This window comes from Eremothecium cymbalariae, chromosome 1 (genome assembly GCF_000235365.1).
Source record: "Eremothecium cymbalariae DBVPG#7215 chromosome 1, complete sequence".
Lineage (NCBI taxonomy): Eukaryota > Fungi > Ascomycota > Saccharomycetes > Saccharomycetales > Saccharomycetaceae > Eremothecium > Eremothecium cymbalariae.
In genome coordinates this window covers 892,026-908,262 of record NC_016449.1, presented here as the reverse complement: position 1 = coordinate 908,262, position 16,237 = coordinate 892,026, and the positions used below count along the sequence as shown (strand labels likewise).

Below are 16,237 nucleotides of genomic sequence, written 5' to 3'. Positions count from 1 at the left end.
ATTATATAATTCATAACAAAATCCCAAGTAACTAGTTTGATGCAGCTCTATAATGGTAAAAAAGCGCCATAATCCTTTGAATATTGATTTCAGAAGATGTATAGTTGAAGGATCTCTTTCACAAGTAAAGAATTTCAAAGATATCGATAAACCTATTCTGGCGACAGTTTGGACAATAGATGTAAATCCGGTATATTCGCAGGCTGTTCTGAAGTTTATACAGGAAGAACTGCCAGCTAATGATCCAGTAACCTATTTACATTGCAAGCGGATTCGTAAGAGCGCTGATGGGAACACTCTAACCATTATCATATGCTCTGTTGAATTGATTCAGGAAAGAGATAATATGAATGATTTACTCAATAATGCTCCTTTCAGATTCTCCAACTTGTCGAATCACTACCTGCCGGTATTTGGACCTTCTACTAGAGAATTGTGCAATGAGTGGAGTCAGAAATACTGGCCTTTGATTTGGAGAGGTAATCCAAATGATCAAATTTTGAATGATTGTATATTCGACATGGTAGTTATTAGAAAGACATTGGAGCTTATAACGACACGATCAAGGGAACTGCATGAGGAGGGGGGAGGTTACCGATTGTTACGGCGTTTATAGATCCTTTGAGTCCAGAAAATCCTTTAATTCAGGAAGATTGCCGGTATGAGGGCGATGAGCTATGCCATAGTATTATGATGGGTATCAAAGAAGTAGCACGTAGAGAATCAGAAAGGCGTTTAAATACGCAATCTAATAGGGGATCAACAAGGCCTGATGGCTACCTATGCCTGAATTTTGATATATATACGACACATGAACCTTGCACCATGTGTGCTATGGCCTTAATTCATTCTCGAGTAAAGAGATGTATATTCATCCAACCTATGAAAGAAACTGGGGCACTGAAGCCAGATAGCGGTGATCGGTATTGTATACACGATAACAGGCAATTGAATTCCAAATACGAAGTTTTCCAGTGGATTGGGGAGGAGTATGTTTGTCCGAAGATTGATCAATTTATCTGCTCCTAAGTCTCCCCCAGACGGGAAACATATTGTTTGTTCAAACTAACTGAAGTTATTTAAAACTAGATAGAAGATCAGGTATAATACAAAACGAATTGTTCAGTGTTCAAATAAAAGAATGGTAATATAATAATAAACATAAGAAGCGAAATATTATCTGGTTTTATGATAAGAATAACCATTCAACTCATCCAGAATTGTGGAAACTAAATGTAACACAGTATATCACCACAATTCTCAAAGCATGAATCGCTGCGTGGCCATTTTCTTCTTCTTTTTAGTGGGTCTAAATTGGCTTGCAACTTCACTAATTTGGCTCTATTAGGAGATGCCTCAGTACACATACCCAAAAGTTTTTTAATAATGTAATGTACCCAATATAAGTTTGTTCTGGGATGATACACATGCCAGCTCTTAGAGTTCATCAAATATCTCATCGATTGTAGTACATATGTGTAGTCCCTCTGGCTTTGAAAGAACAAGGGATGGTCCAGCCTTGTAAACCAATAATTGGAACCCTTGCCAGCACGAGATAATTTATAGTCACATAGTGTAATATTGCCCTGCTTGTCTAAGAGAATGTGACTCAAATTTAAAAAACGATGCTCAAAATTGAATTTATTTTCTGCAACGTATAAGGCACGGATACAATGGGCAACTATGTCTTGAATTTCAGTGAAAGTGAGTTTTGTGACATTAGATAAGGCCGAGCCATGGTTCTTCATATGAAAGACAACGTATTGTAAACCAGCATCGGAAATCTGATAAACGGCTGAATCAAGCAAATGTACAAACCCTGGAGTACCCGAGATCAAGCGCTGTATTTGTAATTCCTTTAAAGCCAAATCCTTACCTGTCATAGAATCCTCACTTGAAGTTATAGGTAGGATCTTATAAACGGTATCATCCTCTGGGTCCAAGTAGACATGATTAGTAGAGATCTTTTTCAAGTTCTTAGGTAAAGTCGAATAATCTTTAATATATTTCACATCACAAAGACTCAGAATTTGGTTTAATACAGCCTCATTATATTCCTGAGATTCTGCGATTATGGGATTCCCAAAAGCGCTACCACTATTAATTGACATTAAAGATGCCGAATGCTTCAGCTTAATCCTAATTTTATCACGAGAAGCCTGATCTGGAACTGGAAGTGATATTTGTGGGGTTTCTTCTGAATTGGACCCATGCCTTAACTTTTTTAGAGAGGAATGAGATGCTTTAGTCTGTAGAGAGCTGTGTGAAGACATTGGCTTTAGGGAACTGTGGGATAGCCTGTGCTTTAAAGTGCTTCCTGCACTACGACAAAGCTCCTGAGCAGATGCAGAAAGTGGGCCGGAAGCAAACAAGGCCTTACGAAGATCTGAAAATGACGACTTCGAACGGGAAGTAGTCCCAGAAGATACTGATGATGGTGGCGTTTGGTGTGAACGATGGGGCCTACCTTCATCCGCCGGCTTCAGGTTCTTCCAAAACTTCCATTTGGACTGTAGGGAGGAATTAGTGGTTTGCGAAGAAATGCTAACATTATCTATCGAAATGTTTGACCTTTGAAGCCTGTTATGAGCGCTCGACGACAGGGGTTGTAGTGGTGTTCGGTATGTCGACATGCTACTAATCGAAGTTTGTCTGCTTCTCGAAAACATTGTGTCCTTAGGCGTACCATTTACAACAAGCGTAGAAGGTGTTGTTTGCGTACTACTGCTATTTGAAACATTTGAACACACGTTGGCATAAGTGTCACTCAACGAAATCTTGTTTAACAGAGATCTCAGTGATGCGCCGGTTGATGACCGCTTCAGGCTGTTCGCGGGCTTGCCCGTGGAAATAGATTGCACGCTTGAGTTGGAACTTGCTGAAGAGATCCCCCTGTTCCCCTTGCTATTTGAGTCACTTGCAAACGAAAGTGTTGACCAGCGCTTTTTAGTAGTGGCGCTGCCAGTTGAAATAAATGACCATTTCTTCCGCTCTTCCAACTTGCCTTTCCTTTCCGACTGAAGCGAGGTTACAGAACTTAACAATGATGACACTCCAGTCGAAGGAAGCTGGTGCGTGATCACTATGGGACCTTGCAAAGCATTACTCTGAGCCCGTATCCCCGCCTCCTCTACAGCCTCCATCTCCATCTCCTCCTCCCCCTCCCCCTCCTCCGGTATCTCCGCCCCAGTTCCCAGAAGATCTGCTAGTCTGTTGTTTGAATCCACAGAATCCACAGATGAGTTGTAGTCATCTTCATGGTCGGAGACCTCCAGAGCAATAAACTTGGATGCCATAGAGGCAATATTGTATTCTTCAAATGAAGCTTCAGAATCCTTTGCACTCATCACTACTTCTTCCTATGCTCTCTCTGTAGAGATGGTGTATCAAGTATTAAAATCCGCAGTACAGTGGCTTTTATCGGACAAAATTAAACTTCTCAGGTTACGCTGACCCACCCACACACGTACTATATCTCTTCACTTCAAAAAAAATACCCTTAATCAAATAGTGAAAGGAATGCGTAAACGACAGAGAATATAACGAATGAATTGTCAACGTGCCTTCTTATCACAACAAAAATGAACCTAACAGAAACGATCGTAAAAGGGTATTCCAACCCTATTTCTTTTGCCTTGGAATTGACGTTAGGACCTGACACACTCAAACACACTAACACAAACTCTCTCGATCTCTCTCTCGATCTCTCTCTCAACCACTCTTACTCACACTATAATCGAAAAATCAACCAAAAAATTAAACAAATGTGTAACACCCAAATATCAAAAAAATAACCCTTTTCAAGAACTGTTCTTCTCTGTTCTCTTAACACGTCTGATCTTCCAGAATCTCACAAATACCGGGCCAAAACTGGGCTATACCTAAACAAGATCTGCTAACACGCTGACTTGTTAATAGATCGCTTGTTCCCGACGGAGAAGAATTCACGGCCCAGGGCTATTTATAATAAAGATACGTCCCAGCAATTCGAAAATACTCTAATAGGATTCTTCGCAGTTTTTTGCTGGTTGGCACTTGTTTTCGAAAGGCAGAAAGGAGGTGATGGCCACGCCTCCTCAACCAATACGTCTGAAGTATGTAAACAAAAGACGCGAAAACGCGAGATTTCAAAAACTAATGCTTGCGGCGTTGGAATAACGGATTCAAGTTTAGAATTGGAAGGAAACAATGCGTTTTAGCAGGCCAGTGTTTGTTGCTTGTTGGTATTCATTGCAGACATTTCAAAATGTAGATCGACATGTTTGAAGGACTCTCCGATTATTGTAGTATTATCGAGATGGCGCAGTCTTTTTGTTATTTTCTTGTTGTTTATTTTGACTCGCCATACGTGGTGTATGTACGATAAAGCTGCGCATAGTTCCCAATGAGGAACTCAACAATTTGTCTAGTCGGAGTCTTCCGTGAGTATCTAACTATGGGGATGCGTTGTTCCTATAGTGTCGAGCGATGTCTGTAAACATTTAACATTTGAACAATGTTGTAGAAACGACGATCAAACAAGACGGGCGAGATTATTTAATTTTATTTATGAGACGAATGTTTCAGAAAAGATGAAGCGAGTTGGTGTCAGACACAGAGATAAATTATAAATGGTAAAATGGGCAGAGGTAAGAAGAGAATACTGTAGAATAGTTATTTTGTATTGGATTTTCGGGTATATATAGTAGTGTTTAGTAGTGAGCGTAATACGGACGGATCTTTGTTTGACGTCGCGGTTATACTCTCAAGTCCAAGACAGGTTTCTTTACCAGTCTCTTTTTAACACCGAGAGACTGCTCCATGTTCAATTTGGCAACGTCATGCAAGTTTCTCCCCAGATGATCTGGGCTCTTGAGTTTGAAGATACGAACCATCCAATTCTCAGAGGTGAAGGCTTCTTCGAAGTAGTCGAGGGTGCCGATATCGTCAACGGTGATGGTTTGGGAACGGACTCTGTCGAAGCCTTGTTGTCCGTCGAAAAGTTCAGGGAATCTGTAGTAGGAGAGCTTGTACATGAGTGAATTTTTCATTGTGCTTGAGGCGCTGGCATCCATACGGTAGTCGCCTGCTGCGGAGAAATATTCGCGTTCTTTAATTTCATCAGGCCAAATTCCCTCTGAAATCCTGACCATCCATAGGAATTTGTTAAGGTCATCGCCGCTGAAGCCAAGCACGCCTCCAAAGATGACTAGGACGTAGTCCACGTCGTGGGCGCGGAGGAGGTGGTAGGCTTTGTCCTGAGATGTGGCCATTGCTTTGCCGACGATGGCAATGTGGGTGTTGTTCCAAGTATTGTTATCGACGAGGGTTGTACGGTCAGCCATGCCGCCGATTTGGTAACCGTAGTCCCACCATGATGCTATCTTTGCGTCCTCGTCAGTATTCATTCTTAGCCAGTAGTAGGCTTCTCTGAAGTCGTCGATGACGGCAGGTGAACCATCAGGGTTCCTCGATGGAAGCACGACAGATGGAGAAGAGTACGCTGTCGAGGTAACCCAAGTACAGTGGTAAACGAAAAGCCAGAGGTAGAATAGGAATGTGCCAGAAACGAGCAATTTGGTGATCACCATGAGGAAACCGTTCCTGGATGAGGAAGACGACGAAGACGACGTGGCAGCAGCTGATACATTGGCACTGATCTTCGAGGGAGGGCGTTTTTCAGCAGTACCTGCGGCCTGGGGGTCAGAAGGTGTGAGCACATCTGCCGCCCCGGTGGTGGACCAAAGTTCGGAGAAGTCAAGGTAAACGTCAAATAGCTTGGATAGCGCATACGCAGCCGAGACACAGATAATGGGCGTCAAGGTTAACATTAGCCGGACCATGACACCTGCAAAATAGGAACATAGAACGGAGTACGTGATGACAAATACATGCTCGTCTTTCAGGTCGAGGAACAACAAAAAGACACCAGCTGGGAACAGCCAAATGAGGAATTGATTGTCAAAGAAAAATGCAGGCCAAGCGGTAGGCTGGTGTTCTGAAACGGAAGCAATAATTGGAATGTGGATCTTGGCATAATTAGTGTCCCATAAGGAGTAAAATCTACCAGTCCAGGGTGCAATGTAACCAAGGAAAGTGATCGCAAAGAGACCAGAGACACCAACAACTATGATTACAACAAGAGACAAAATGAGCACCACTTTAAAGCGTTTAGATGAAACATTGCCTTTAATATAGTTACCCAACCCAACTAGTTGTACTAGACCAAACACTCCGAGCGCAGCCATGTGATCGTTGGACCTGATCGGCAAAAACCCAACAAAAGGAATCTGCATCGAAGCTATAGTACCTATCGTATACCACGTCGTATAAGCGCTATAAAGCCTGCTATGGTATCGTCCCATGAGTATTAGGATAAACACATGCAACGGGATTAAATTGGTAATGAACACGTACCCACCCCACGCGGAGACCATGTAGAAATAAAACAAAGCCGCAAAAGTGGAATGCAAAATCGATCCTGTCTTCATAGCCTTGATCCAAAACATAAAAGTCAGCATTAATAACGTGATCGCAATGGCCTCATTATCATACGACCCAGCCACCGATCTCGAGATATACCCCGGAACGATCGCCATAAACCCAGCTGCTAACAAGCCCGCATTAGCATCCTTGATCTCCCTTGTGAACTCATACGTCGCCAAGGCAGTAAACCCTGCAAACGCCGGTGCAAACAAAACACACACATTTCTGATATCCACAGGAAGACCAATATTACGCAGCCCATGCCAGATCACAGCAGAAGTCGTCATCAAACCAGGGTACAACGTCCCACCTGTTACCCGCCCCAGCGGGTACCACGTCCGATCGTCAAACCAGTTTAGAAACTCATAGAACGAATGGCTCACAAGATACTTAGTGGCCCTAAAATTGAACCAAGGATCGAACTCATGGATAATCGATTCAAACCGGATCACCGAAAAAAGACGAGAAGATATCGCCGCCCCAAAAATCGAAATTATAATTATTGTTTTAAACAACACCCGAGCCCAGCACAGTGCCGTGTGAACCTCTGCCTTCATCGCCATCGTGGTCACCTAGTATATAGAATTGCAAATTGTTGAAAAGCCAGTCTTGATAAAGGGACTTGGATTGCTAGACTATGACGATTGCCTGCGTGGTGTGTTGTGTTGTTGGTGTGCTGTTGCCGGTGTGATTATAGATCGGACGAGCTTTTCTAGAATAACTATATCGGTTTTGCCGAACGAAACCGCCCTCCGCGCGGACGGAGCCCAGCCCGAGCCAGCCGAGCCAGCCGAGCCTAGCGGGCCCGCGGGGCCCGCTAGGCTTGGCTGGGCTCTCGGCCGGCGCCGCCCCTGGCGAGCGCACACGTCAGCGCTTTCGCGAAATAAGGGGCTGTAACATCACGTGATAAACACGTGATGTTACACGTGACCTCGAGAACGAGTTTAGAAAATAAAAAGCAATCACAAAGCAAGGAGAATCGAAAGATTTTTTAGTTCGTTCTACTACAAAGAAACTCAATTTCTCCCTCCCTTTAACTCAAAGGCCTACTACATACGCACACACAAAGCATTGGTAAGCAAAGTAGAGTAACAAGGTAATAGGAATAATAGTAGGCCGGAGGAGTTTTTAATTTGTAATTGGAAGGTAGGTCATTCGAGGATAATGGGGAGCGTTCATAGCCAGAATAGTGATATGGAAACAGAGGCTAAACAATCCGGGACTCCAGCTCGCAGATACAACTCTGACACGTCGGTTGTTTCTAATAAGTCTACGATTACGTTTGAGAAGCGTAAAGTACCACTGAGGGGGCGAACGCATAGTTTGCAGAGCGTTTTTAGTGGGATGTCGTTGAAATCGATGCTGCAGAACAGTGGTAATGGAGGGAATGGGGCGGCAGGAGCGGGAGCGGGAGTAAATGGAGGGATAGAGAATGGTGACAATGGGACGGAGCGGCACAATAACAGTGGTGGGGGTGGGTATGATGGGATGGGGAGGAATCATAATGGGGGTAGTGCGGCTGGGCCAGCGTTGACGCTGGTCACGAATTTCGTGAATGCAGCGCAGCAGATTCAGTCTCCAGCGATTGCGTCGTCGAACATGCTCCGTCGTCGGACGACTAGAAGCAGCATGGCGTCTGGCCGGAATGTTATAGAGGAGGATCTTGAGGATGATATTAAGATAGGGGAGCGTTTGCCGTTCACCGATGAGCAGCGGATGATTACTGGGAATCAGTTGCAAGGTGGTAGCAGCGACGTGGTCGGCGGTGGCGGGAGTGAGGGTGGCGGCGAGGGTGGTGGTAGGGTTGGTTCTAATCAGTCTAACAGCTTGGCAACGACTGTTTCGTCTGCAGCTCCAGAACATTCATCTACGACTCCTCAGAAACTAGGAGATACGCCGATCAGCGGGCACTCGTCAGATACCCAGGGTCAAACACAACAACAGAAGCTCGTGCAACAGCGGAGTGTAGACGGGAAGAACTCTGGTGCCGTTTCGGGTGCGGATGTCGATGAAGAAGATGAGTTTACACAGCAAAAACAACTGACCAGAGACGCTCTGCGTAAGCTGTCGATGTTGCAGGCTAATAAAGTGCCCTTATCTGTTAGTGGCACTCTCCAGAACGATCAGGATGGTACTATAGATCCCGATGAGAACTTGAATGAGCCACAGGAGCCCTTAACGCATCTTCAATTTGGCGGAAAGCATGTTATTCTAGAGACTTCTAGGAATAATCCTATACCCCTCAATCACTCACAGGTTTCCAGCGCTAACGGTCTCCGAAGATCTTCCATAGGGGATGTGCTGTCTCAGCCAGAGCCTTTGAAGCTGCCAGGTGCCATCCAAGGGAACTACAATGTCAGCACGAACTATAGCACACATACCCAAGATAGTGGTCTCAATGGTAGCGCTCAGCAGGAGCAGCATTTTGCGAAGAAGCCGATACGGCAAATTAACGAACCCAAGAAGCCGATGTACATGCCTGCAGTATTACGTGATATTTCTGAAACCAATCTTAATTGGAACCAACTAAAGTCTCACTCTCCGTCATCCCACCGAAGTGCTTCGGGTCAACCTATTAATAATCTTAAAACAAATAAAGGTGGCCATTCTAATTATGCCTCTAGCACACATTCAGCCACTTCTTCATTTCTCACAGAGTATAGGCGCAAGTTCGATATATGGTTGGCATGTAGCATGAAGGGTGATTATTCAGCGCATAACAGTGTGAATCTGGTTCCTCCAACTAGGAAGCATTGGGTTGCAGACAGTAAGAGACAATCCTGCAAGTACTGTCACAAATTATTCACTTTTTGGGAGCGTAAGCATCATTGTAGACACTGCGGTGATATATTTTGTCAGCAGCATGTGAGGCACTGGATGTATTTGAATCCAAATGCAAAATTCATTATTGGGGGAGGAGGTATCGGTATGTTGTCCAAGATATGTGATGGGTGTTTGGAGGAGTATGAGCGGTTAGTTAGGGAAGGTCCAAATGCAGGAAACGCTGGCAGTGGTGCTGCACGCAATGGAAACACGTATGATCCGCTGGATCGGATTGCTACTAGCGACCATAGCAAAACTATATCATCTAAAGTTCCAGTGGCCTCGATAGATACTACATTGGAGGGTGATGACAAAGCGGCTGATGCATCAGGCAGGCAACGGCTAGATAGTTTTGTTGGCAGTGTTCCGGCAGATTGGTCCTGGAGTAGTTTTTGACATTTTAATGATTGTTCTGGTTATTTTTTTAGAATACTTTTTTACAGTAACGCACTTGGGGGTTAATACCTGCTTCATCTTGCAGCGTAACTTCTGTAATATGCCCTCGTGGAAATCTGCCTTTGGTGGCGGTCAACTTTGATCTTTTAATTTGTGTTTTTATTTCATTAATCTTTGAACTTCACGGGTAACTTGTAAAGAGGAAATCTTATTTTCTCCTATGGGTCCCGTGGTGCTGGATAGCATCTGATTGGTTCAATTTCCGTGTCTCCTTAAATAAGACGCATGCATTAATTAAACTCATATTCTAATAATATATATATTTATCTCATCCGTCCACTAATTGTGTGTTATCGTGGTCATTGATGTTATTGCTTCTTTATGCGTTATCCGTTGGAGAAACTTTTTACGTAATCGCTCGCACCTCCTCAGAATATTCCACTGATAACACTTTATCGTTTTTAAAAACTTATCTTATCGAGTAAATAAACTGCATAACTTACGGAACAGATCATATATATATGTGAGTGTATAAATATATTCTACTGAAATTAAAAGCAGATTGAATTTCTTGTCATGTTGGCATAATTTACTCGATTTTTCGATTTTGCCTGATGGCATCAATTATCATGTTGCTTAATCCGTTGTCTTTAACATTTTCGTCAATCTCGAATCCGGAAGACATTGTGCTTACACTAGAAACTGATCCGGATCTATGTACACTTGAAAATATTGGTATGTTCGATAACGAATTGTCACTGTTGACCATCGACAGGGCATCACTGTCATCATCAGTAGTCATTTCTTCGTATGAATCTTCTACGAGAGTGAAGCTCTCCCTCTGTACAGCAGCCTTTTCTTGCTTCTTCCTTAATAATCTGCGCCTCTTTAATTCTTGGGTCTTTCTGTCTTCTTCATCCTCTACAGAGACACTACTAGAGTGATATTTCTTTTCCAAGACTTCGGCATCAAAGTCAGGGAATAGCTGGGGACCCAATATATTAACTATTTCAGTAATTTGCTCTGCAATAACACAGCGTTCCTCTTGTAAAGACTTTAGGCACTCCGGAGTTGTTAAAGATAGATATAACGGCCTTAATGATTTGAATATATCCATACCAATATCTCCAACAAATAGAGCGGAGTATGTGAGCAGAGCTGAACAACTATAGGCGACAATAAAGCTAAAAATATACCTATCTTTGGTATAGCTGTTGCGGAAGTACCACACTATTAATATGGACCAGAATGTGTACAACGATGGAGCGACACCAAGACTAACCAAAATTTTCCACGTCGCGATAACGTCTTTAGCCTTTATTTTAACAGTCGAGGCAGCCAAGGCCTCTGCGGCTTTCTTATTCGACAGTCTCTTGGCAATAATGAAAACTGGAGAAAACATAAAGATACCTGGTAGTGCCAAAACGGCAGCAAATAACAAGCTTATGGATCTAAACAACAACAAGCTCAAGTTGCTTGAGAAGTTGATCTGTGCATGCTCCACTTGGTGATCCGGGAGGTTGTAATGTCTCAAATGATCGTTGTAAACCAAAACAGCCTTCTTAACTTTTATAATTCTTGGATCGTCCTTAAATGCTTCATAACCCTTCATCAAACGTCTGTTCATTTCCACCACCAACGGCAAAGGAAGTTTTGATGATACACGGCCTGCGTATAATCTTCTTGCAGCCTGTATAACCATCAAAGTTTCGTAATCCGGGCAGGATAAAGTCACAGCCTTCAAACCCTCGGTAATGGTATTCAACAATTCTCTTACAGCCTCCTTATTGGTTTCTGGATTGCCATACTTGCTGACCAGCTCAGCAGAAATTTCTATTGGGCTTCCAATTTCTATAACAGCTCTCGATCTAAATTTATGAGGATGAAAATAATTCATCCCACAAGGGACAATCTTGACGCTAACCCCTGGATGACGATGCATACAACCTAAAGCCATAATGGCAACGCCCGCTTTGAGAGGTAATAGGTCAGTCCTGTCATGTGAACCTCCCTCTGGGAAAATACCAATACATTGGTCATGGGCCAAATGTTCAAATACATGATGATATACATTTGACTGGTCGACCTTAGGAGCATACTTGAAAGAAGTACCTTTCAATAATACAGCCTTGACCTCTGGCTTCTGCAGCCGAAATTCCTTTCTTAAAGTTAACTCAGTATCTGATTCAATGGACTCAATATCTATATTTCCCAATGATTTTGGTAGCCCAATTAAACCCTTGACTTGAAACTTCGTAAACTCAGTGTCAATTCCAATAAGCTTACGGGGGTTATCGGGAGCTAATCTAATCTTACCCTTTGCCGGACTTAGGTTATCTTGTGCCCTTGCAACGCCGATCGACATAGCACATCGAGCTAAAAACCCTACTACTAGTCTCTTCATCGAGTTATTCGCAACCAAGAATGAAATACGCCTATTGGTTAGCTTCTTCACTTGAGTCATCAAAATTACAGGATCAACAAATTGATTAGCATGAGGTGCTGCAACAAAGATTATGGGCCCGTTTTGAGGTATCTTATACCCATCACGAGTCCTAACGTCTCTAAAGAAACAGTTGAACACTGCACCAAAAATCCACAAAAAAATATCATAAACTATCTTATTCCATAACGGTATCTCCTTGTATATATATCCATCATCATTACTGCCCTCTTGCTTGGCTTCATACACCGGAGAACTGCCTGTAGTTGATGTAAACCCTGAACCAATGGCAGTAACACCTGATGGACAGGCACTACTACAATCAGCAGGGCTTTCTTTCGAAGCTAACGGAATATCCATATTGAACACCGTATAGCTCTAATAACTCTTGGCGATTATTGACAGGTGGTATGCTGATTCTCCTTCAAATATTACTTTTACAATGAAAGCTAAGTTTCTTTCCAAATTTATCTCTTCCACAGGACTTTTTTTTTATCAAAATCGAAACCACACTATTTTTTGCTTCTAACCAGAACCCATGAAAAGCCGGGTTTTAAAGAATTTAAAACTGCTGGCATTTATCCGAAGGGGATGGATATGGTCTGATAATGATTGGTTGGGGTATTGCAATTGTTATTCGAATTTCTGATCCACTAGTTTGCCGCACCGCTTGCTGTAGTGGTTCATAAACTTTGATGGTGTCTCTGGTTTGAACCCTTGGAACTGGATTGTAGAACAGGCTATCTGTCCGTCTGTAAGTTGTATTATTATGCGATTGTGCATCTCATCGTAGATGAACGAACCAGGTTCTTTAAGGGAATTGGAATCTTGCATTTGTTGTGTGGGAAGATAAGAGTGCAAGTGGAAGTTTTGGAATAGGATTCTTTTTTGTTCTGGGTTCCTGTTACGTTTTGGTAGAACTGTCTTGAAGGCGTGTAGGGTTCCAAAAGCGTAGTGTTTCGCAAGTAGCTTGGAAACGGTATCTGTCTGCCAACGTGCTCTGCGCATGTCTGTTGTAATTTTTGGGGCCAGGCTTGGTTCGTATTGATGTGGAGGAATGGAGGGTGGATTTGTGTAGAGCCCATTCTTAATGGTATAGGCTAGTAGATTACCGCCTTCGATTCCAAGTTGATCCATTAGTATTTGAACTTTTTCCGGTACGTCTTCTTCGAAGTGGTTTATTTTGCCTCTGCGAAGCAGTTCCTGTATGTTGAGTGGTGCTGTCTGGGCTACAATGTTTCCGTGATCAAACTTGGTGGGATGGAGAGTCTGCACTGTAACGCCCGTAACCATGTCCTGGTTCAGTAAGGCATATTGAATTGGGGAAGCCCCTCTATATCTGGGAAGTAACGAGGGATGTACGTTCAGAGAATGGGCGATGTCTGTGATCAATTGTTGAGGTATCAACTTGCCAAAAGATACGGCAACTATAAGGTCGAATTGCGGTGCAATGTTACGCAGAGCCAACATATCAGCTGTACTGTCGCATCTAATTACCTTGTCAAGTGCTAGCAGCTCGCTTGCACGTACAATTGGTTGATCCCTCACTTCTTTCATGTACCTGCCGCATGACTTTGCTGATCTGGTGACCACTTGTATTCTATCGATGGCATCGTTGTGCTTCAGAGAGGCTAAAGCATTCAGCGAATGCACACTGAAATGGTCTGATCCAAAGAAAAGCACGTTCAAAGGTTTACTGACAATAACCTTTGAGGTAAAATATCTAGGAAGACCTGGAGACATAGGTGTTCTTTGCTCAATTGGATAATGGCTCTCTAGTTTGTCGTTTTGGGACCAGGCAATCATTCACAGGGCGATCGATGTATATCAACATGATTTTCCAAGATAGAAAGCTGAGAGCGTAATAAAACGGCTATGCATCAACCAATGGTCGTGAATCGAACAATAATGGATCGTATAAGTAATGATGAAGATAGGAGGGCTAGGCGATGTGCCAAATTTTCAACGGCGTCAAGGGATGCAATCCTCAACGATCCTCTCGCTGATCGCGGATTGCTGAGCAGAATGACCAAATCCAACGAAATGATAGAAAGGCTACAACGGGACAATTTTGCCAGGGAAACCTTGTTTAACGACATTCTACAACTTTATAATAGCGATCCAGATGCTGAATTGATCTCGCATGGATTAAGGAAACTACGAGAAATCATCATTAGCACTTTCGACAAAACCAAGAACGATGACGCCTCCTACCGTCTCGCGTGGCGAGTGTATAAGTTATCCGTCGAATACTACACCACTAATAAGCAATGGCAGAAGGCGATTTCATGTCTGGAATTTATCACGGATAATTTTCCTGCTGATACTTTCCCTGAGACGGCAGAGTACACGGCATGCATTTTGGTGTACAAATCTTACATCGAAAACGACTCTCCCACGGCCCTAAATCTGCTGACGACGCATCTCTACGATAACGAAAAACTGTTCTCAGTATGTTTACGACTGGTTGTGATTTGGGCAACCCAATGCGACCCCCCAAACAACTGGTATAAGCTTCTCCAAGACGTCGATGAAACACCGATTCTCAAGACTTTTCTTACAAGGCTCCCAATCCTTAAACTGCACCAAACTGAAACCCTGAAGTTGATCAGCAAGTCATACCACCAGTTACCCCTGCAATTCATGGAAACTTATTGGTTTTGCGGTCTAGGAAGACAACTCCGAGAAGAAGTATGCCAGCATTGGACAGTATCAACGGATGGCATCAGGAACACCCAATTAATTTTATTCAAGAAGCTAAAAAGGGCGCATTAGCAACATACCCATGTAGCCGTGCAGCCGTACAGTCAGGATACATATATATCTGCTAAATACAAGCATGGAACATATCATTTAGTCCTATATATGGTGGTACAAGTACGTGAATGGTGATGCGTACGGAATCCTCATTTTTTACGTGCGAGATAAAGAGAACCGTATATTCCCCTCTACCGGCTTCTTTCTACGTATACAAAAACTGGTGCAAACGAGTACGAAGTGTATCCCCCAGTGTTCAACGGAAGGTATCGGTAGTGTCTCTAATTAAGTTCACGGGAATATTGCGGGATGGCGACTGTGGAAGAAATTCTCTCTGCGAAGCTAACGCTAGAGGAGCTGAAGGAGAAGTTGGCGAATAATGATGAAAGTAAGAGTGCTATTAGTGGGCAAATCCAGTTGGTGAAGCATAATGTGTTACCGCTTAGGCTTTCATTCAATGACTTCCTGAAAACCATGTCTCAAATTGAACACCTTAATGACAAATCACCACAGGAAAAGTTCCTACTGATACGAGCGAAAGTTCTTGAACTGTACGGCAAGTTAAAAGAATTGGTGAGAGATTTCCAAAAGTTGATGCCACTTTTGGATACGATGGCTGTTTTTTCAGAAAGTAATGAACAAAAGTTTTACCCCCTTGAGACTCTCAATCTCCTACCAGATCCTATTAAATCGACTGCTTCGCCTTCCTATAAAAAGGCAGTTAACAAATCCAATGCTGAGACCCCGAGCAGCAACGCTGCCACACCGTCCGCGGCCCTTTCTTCCAACAACGTTGTGCTTGTTGGACCGCAAGCTAAAAACCAACGGAGGCCTCGCACAAATAACAAAAGGCAACCCTCAGGTACTGCCAGCGCTGCTCCAAGCGCTGGCAGTGCAGGCAGCGCACCGATCTCTGGTGCCACGCCTATGATGATATCTGGTGTGTCCCCGCTAAACATGGTAGCTAGTCCTCTCAATGGTATCTCTCCCAACAGAAAACCTCAGCAGCCTCATCACCAGACAACCCCTACTGCAGCAACTCTGTCAATTCACTCTTCTCAGCAGAAACAAATTGCCATGCAGGGAAAAGGCACCCCAAGTAAAACCCCAGTCCTCAGCGCCGCAAACCTAACTCCTCAAAGCATCTTGACCATGTCCGCTTTCGAAAATAACGCAAACTCTATACCAACCTCCACACTTTCCATTAACAGTGGGCCTAACCAAGCCACAATGGGATTTTCGGCTGACCTGGATAACCTTGATCTAAATGCCCTTGAATTGGGCTCACTTAATATGGATTTACTGGGATAAGTCTAGTTAAGTAATTTGTTTAATGCGTAACTTCGTACTAAG

At 43.3% G+C, this 16,237-nt stretch overlaps 7 protein-coding genes and 1 further gene across 7 annotated transcripts; 4 read left to right on the top strand and 4 right to left on the bottom strand.

The window, feature by feature from the left end:
* Nucleotides 1–52: 52 nt before the first annotated feature.
* Nucleotides 53–1,029, top strand: Ecym_1437 (the record flags this gene model as incomplete).
* A 200-nt stretch (nucleotides 1,030–1,229) lies between these two features.
* Nucleotides 1,230–3,347, bottom strand: ALK1 (protein kinase ALK1; the record flags this gene model as incomplete). Its single annotated transcript, XM_003644432.1, has 1 exon — nucleotides 1,230–3,347. The coding sequence occupies one exon, from the start codon at nucleotides 3,345–3,347 to the stop codon at nucleotides 1,230–1,232; it is 2,118 nt and encodes a 705-aa protein (XP_003644480.1).
* Nucleotides 3,348–4,736: 1,389 nt separating this feature from the next.
* Nucleotides 4,737–7,022, bottom strand: STT3 (dolichyl-diphosphooligosaccharide--protein glycosyltransferase subunit STT3; the record flags this gene model as incomplete). Its single annotated transcript, XM_003644431.1, has 1 exon — nucleotides 4,737–7,022. One exon carries the CDS (start codon nucleotides 7,020–7,022, stop codon nucleotides 4,737–4,739), a length of 2,286 nt encoding a protein of 761 aa, XP_003644479.1.
* Nucleotides 7,023–7,629: 607 nt separating this feature from the next.
* On the top strand, nucleotides 7,630–9,684 carry PIB2 (Pib2p; the record flags this gene model as incomplete). The annotated part of the gene is made up of 1 exon (XM_003644430.1): nucleotides 7,630–9,684. One exon carries the CDS (start codon nucleotides 7,630–7,632, stop codon nucleotides 9,682–9,684), a length of 2,055 nt encoding a protein of 684 aa, XP_003644478.1.
* A 589-nt stretch (nucleotides 9,685–10,273) lies between these two features.
* Nucleotides 10,274–12,487, bottom strand: SCT1 (bifunctional glycerol-3-phosphate/glycerone-phosphate O-acyltransferase SCT1; the record flags this gene model as incomplete). Its single annotated transcript, XM_003644429.1, has 1 exon — nucleotides 10,274–12,487. One exon carries the CDS (start codon nucleotides 12,485–12,487, stop codon nucleotides 10,274–10,276), a length of 2,214 nt encoding a protein of 737 aa, XP_003644477.1.
* A 273-nt stretch (nucleotides 12,488–12,760) lies between these two features.
* FMT1 (methionyl-tRNA formyltransferase) lies at nucleotides 12,761–13,933 on the bottom strand (the record flags this gene model as incomplete). The annotated part of the gene is made up of 1 exon (XM_003644428.1): nucleotides 12,761–13,933. One exon carries the CDS (start codon nucleotides 13,931–13,933, stop codon nucleotides 12,761–12,763), a length of 1,173 nt encoding a protein of 390 aa, XP_003644476.1.
* A 69-nt stretch (nucleotides 13,934–14,002) lies between these two features.
* Ecym_1431 (uncharacterized protein) lies at nucleotides 14,003–14,902 on the top strand (the record flags this gene model as incomplete). Its single annotated transcript, XM_003644427.1, has 1 exon — nucleotides 14,003–14,902. The coding sequence occupies one exon, from the start codon at nucleotides 14,003–14,005 to the stop codon at nucleotides 14,900–14,902; it is 900 nt and encodes a 299-aa protein (XP_003644475.1).
* A 291-nt stretch (nucleotides 14,903–15,193) lies between these two features.
* On the top strand, nucleotides 15,194–16,195 carry PGD1 (Pgd1p; the record flags this gene model as incomplete). The annotated part of the gene is made up of 1 exon (XM_003644426.1): nucleotides 15,194–16,195. One exon carries the CDS (start codon nucleotides 15,194–15,196, stop codon nucleotides 16,193–16,195), a length of 1,002 nt encoding a protein of 333 aa, XP_003644474.1.
* Nucleotides 16,196–16,237: the final 42 nt, after the last annotated feature.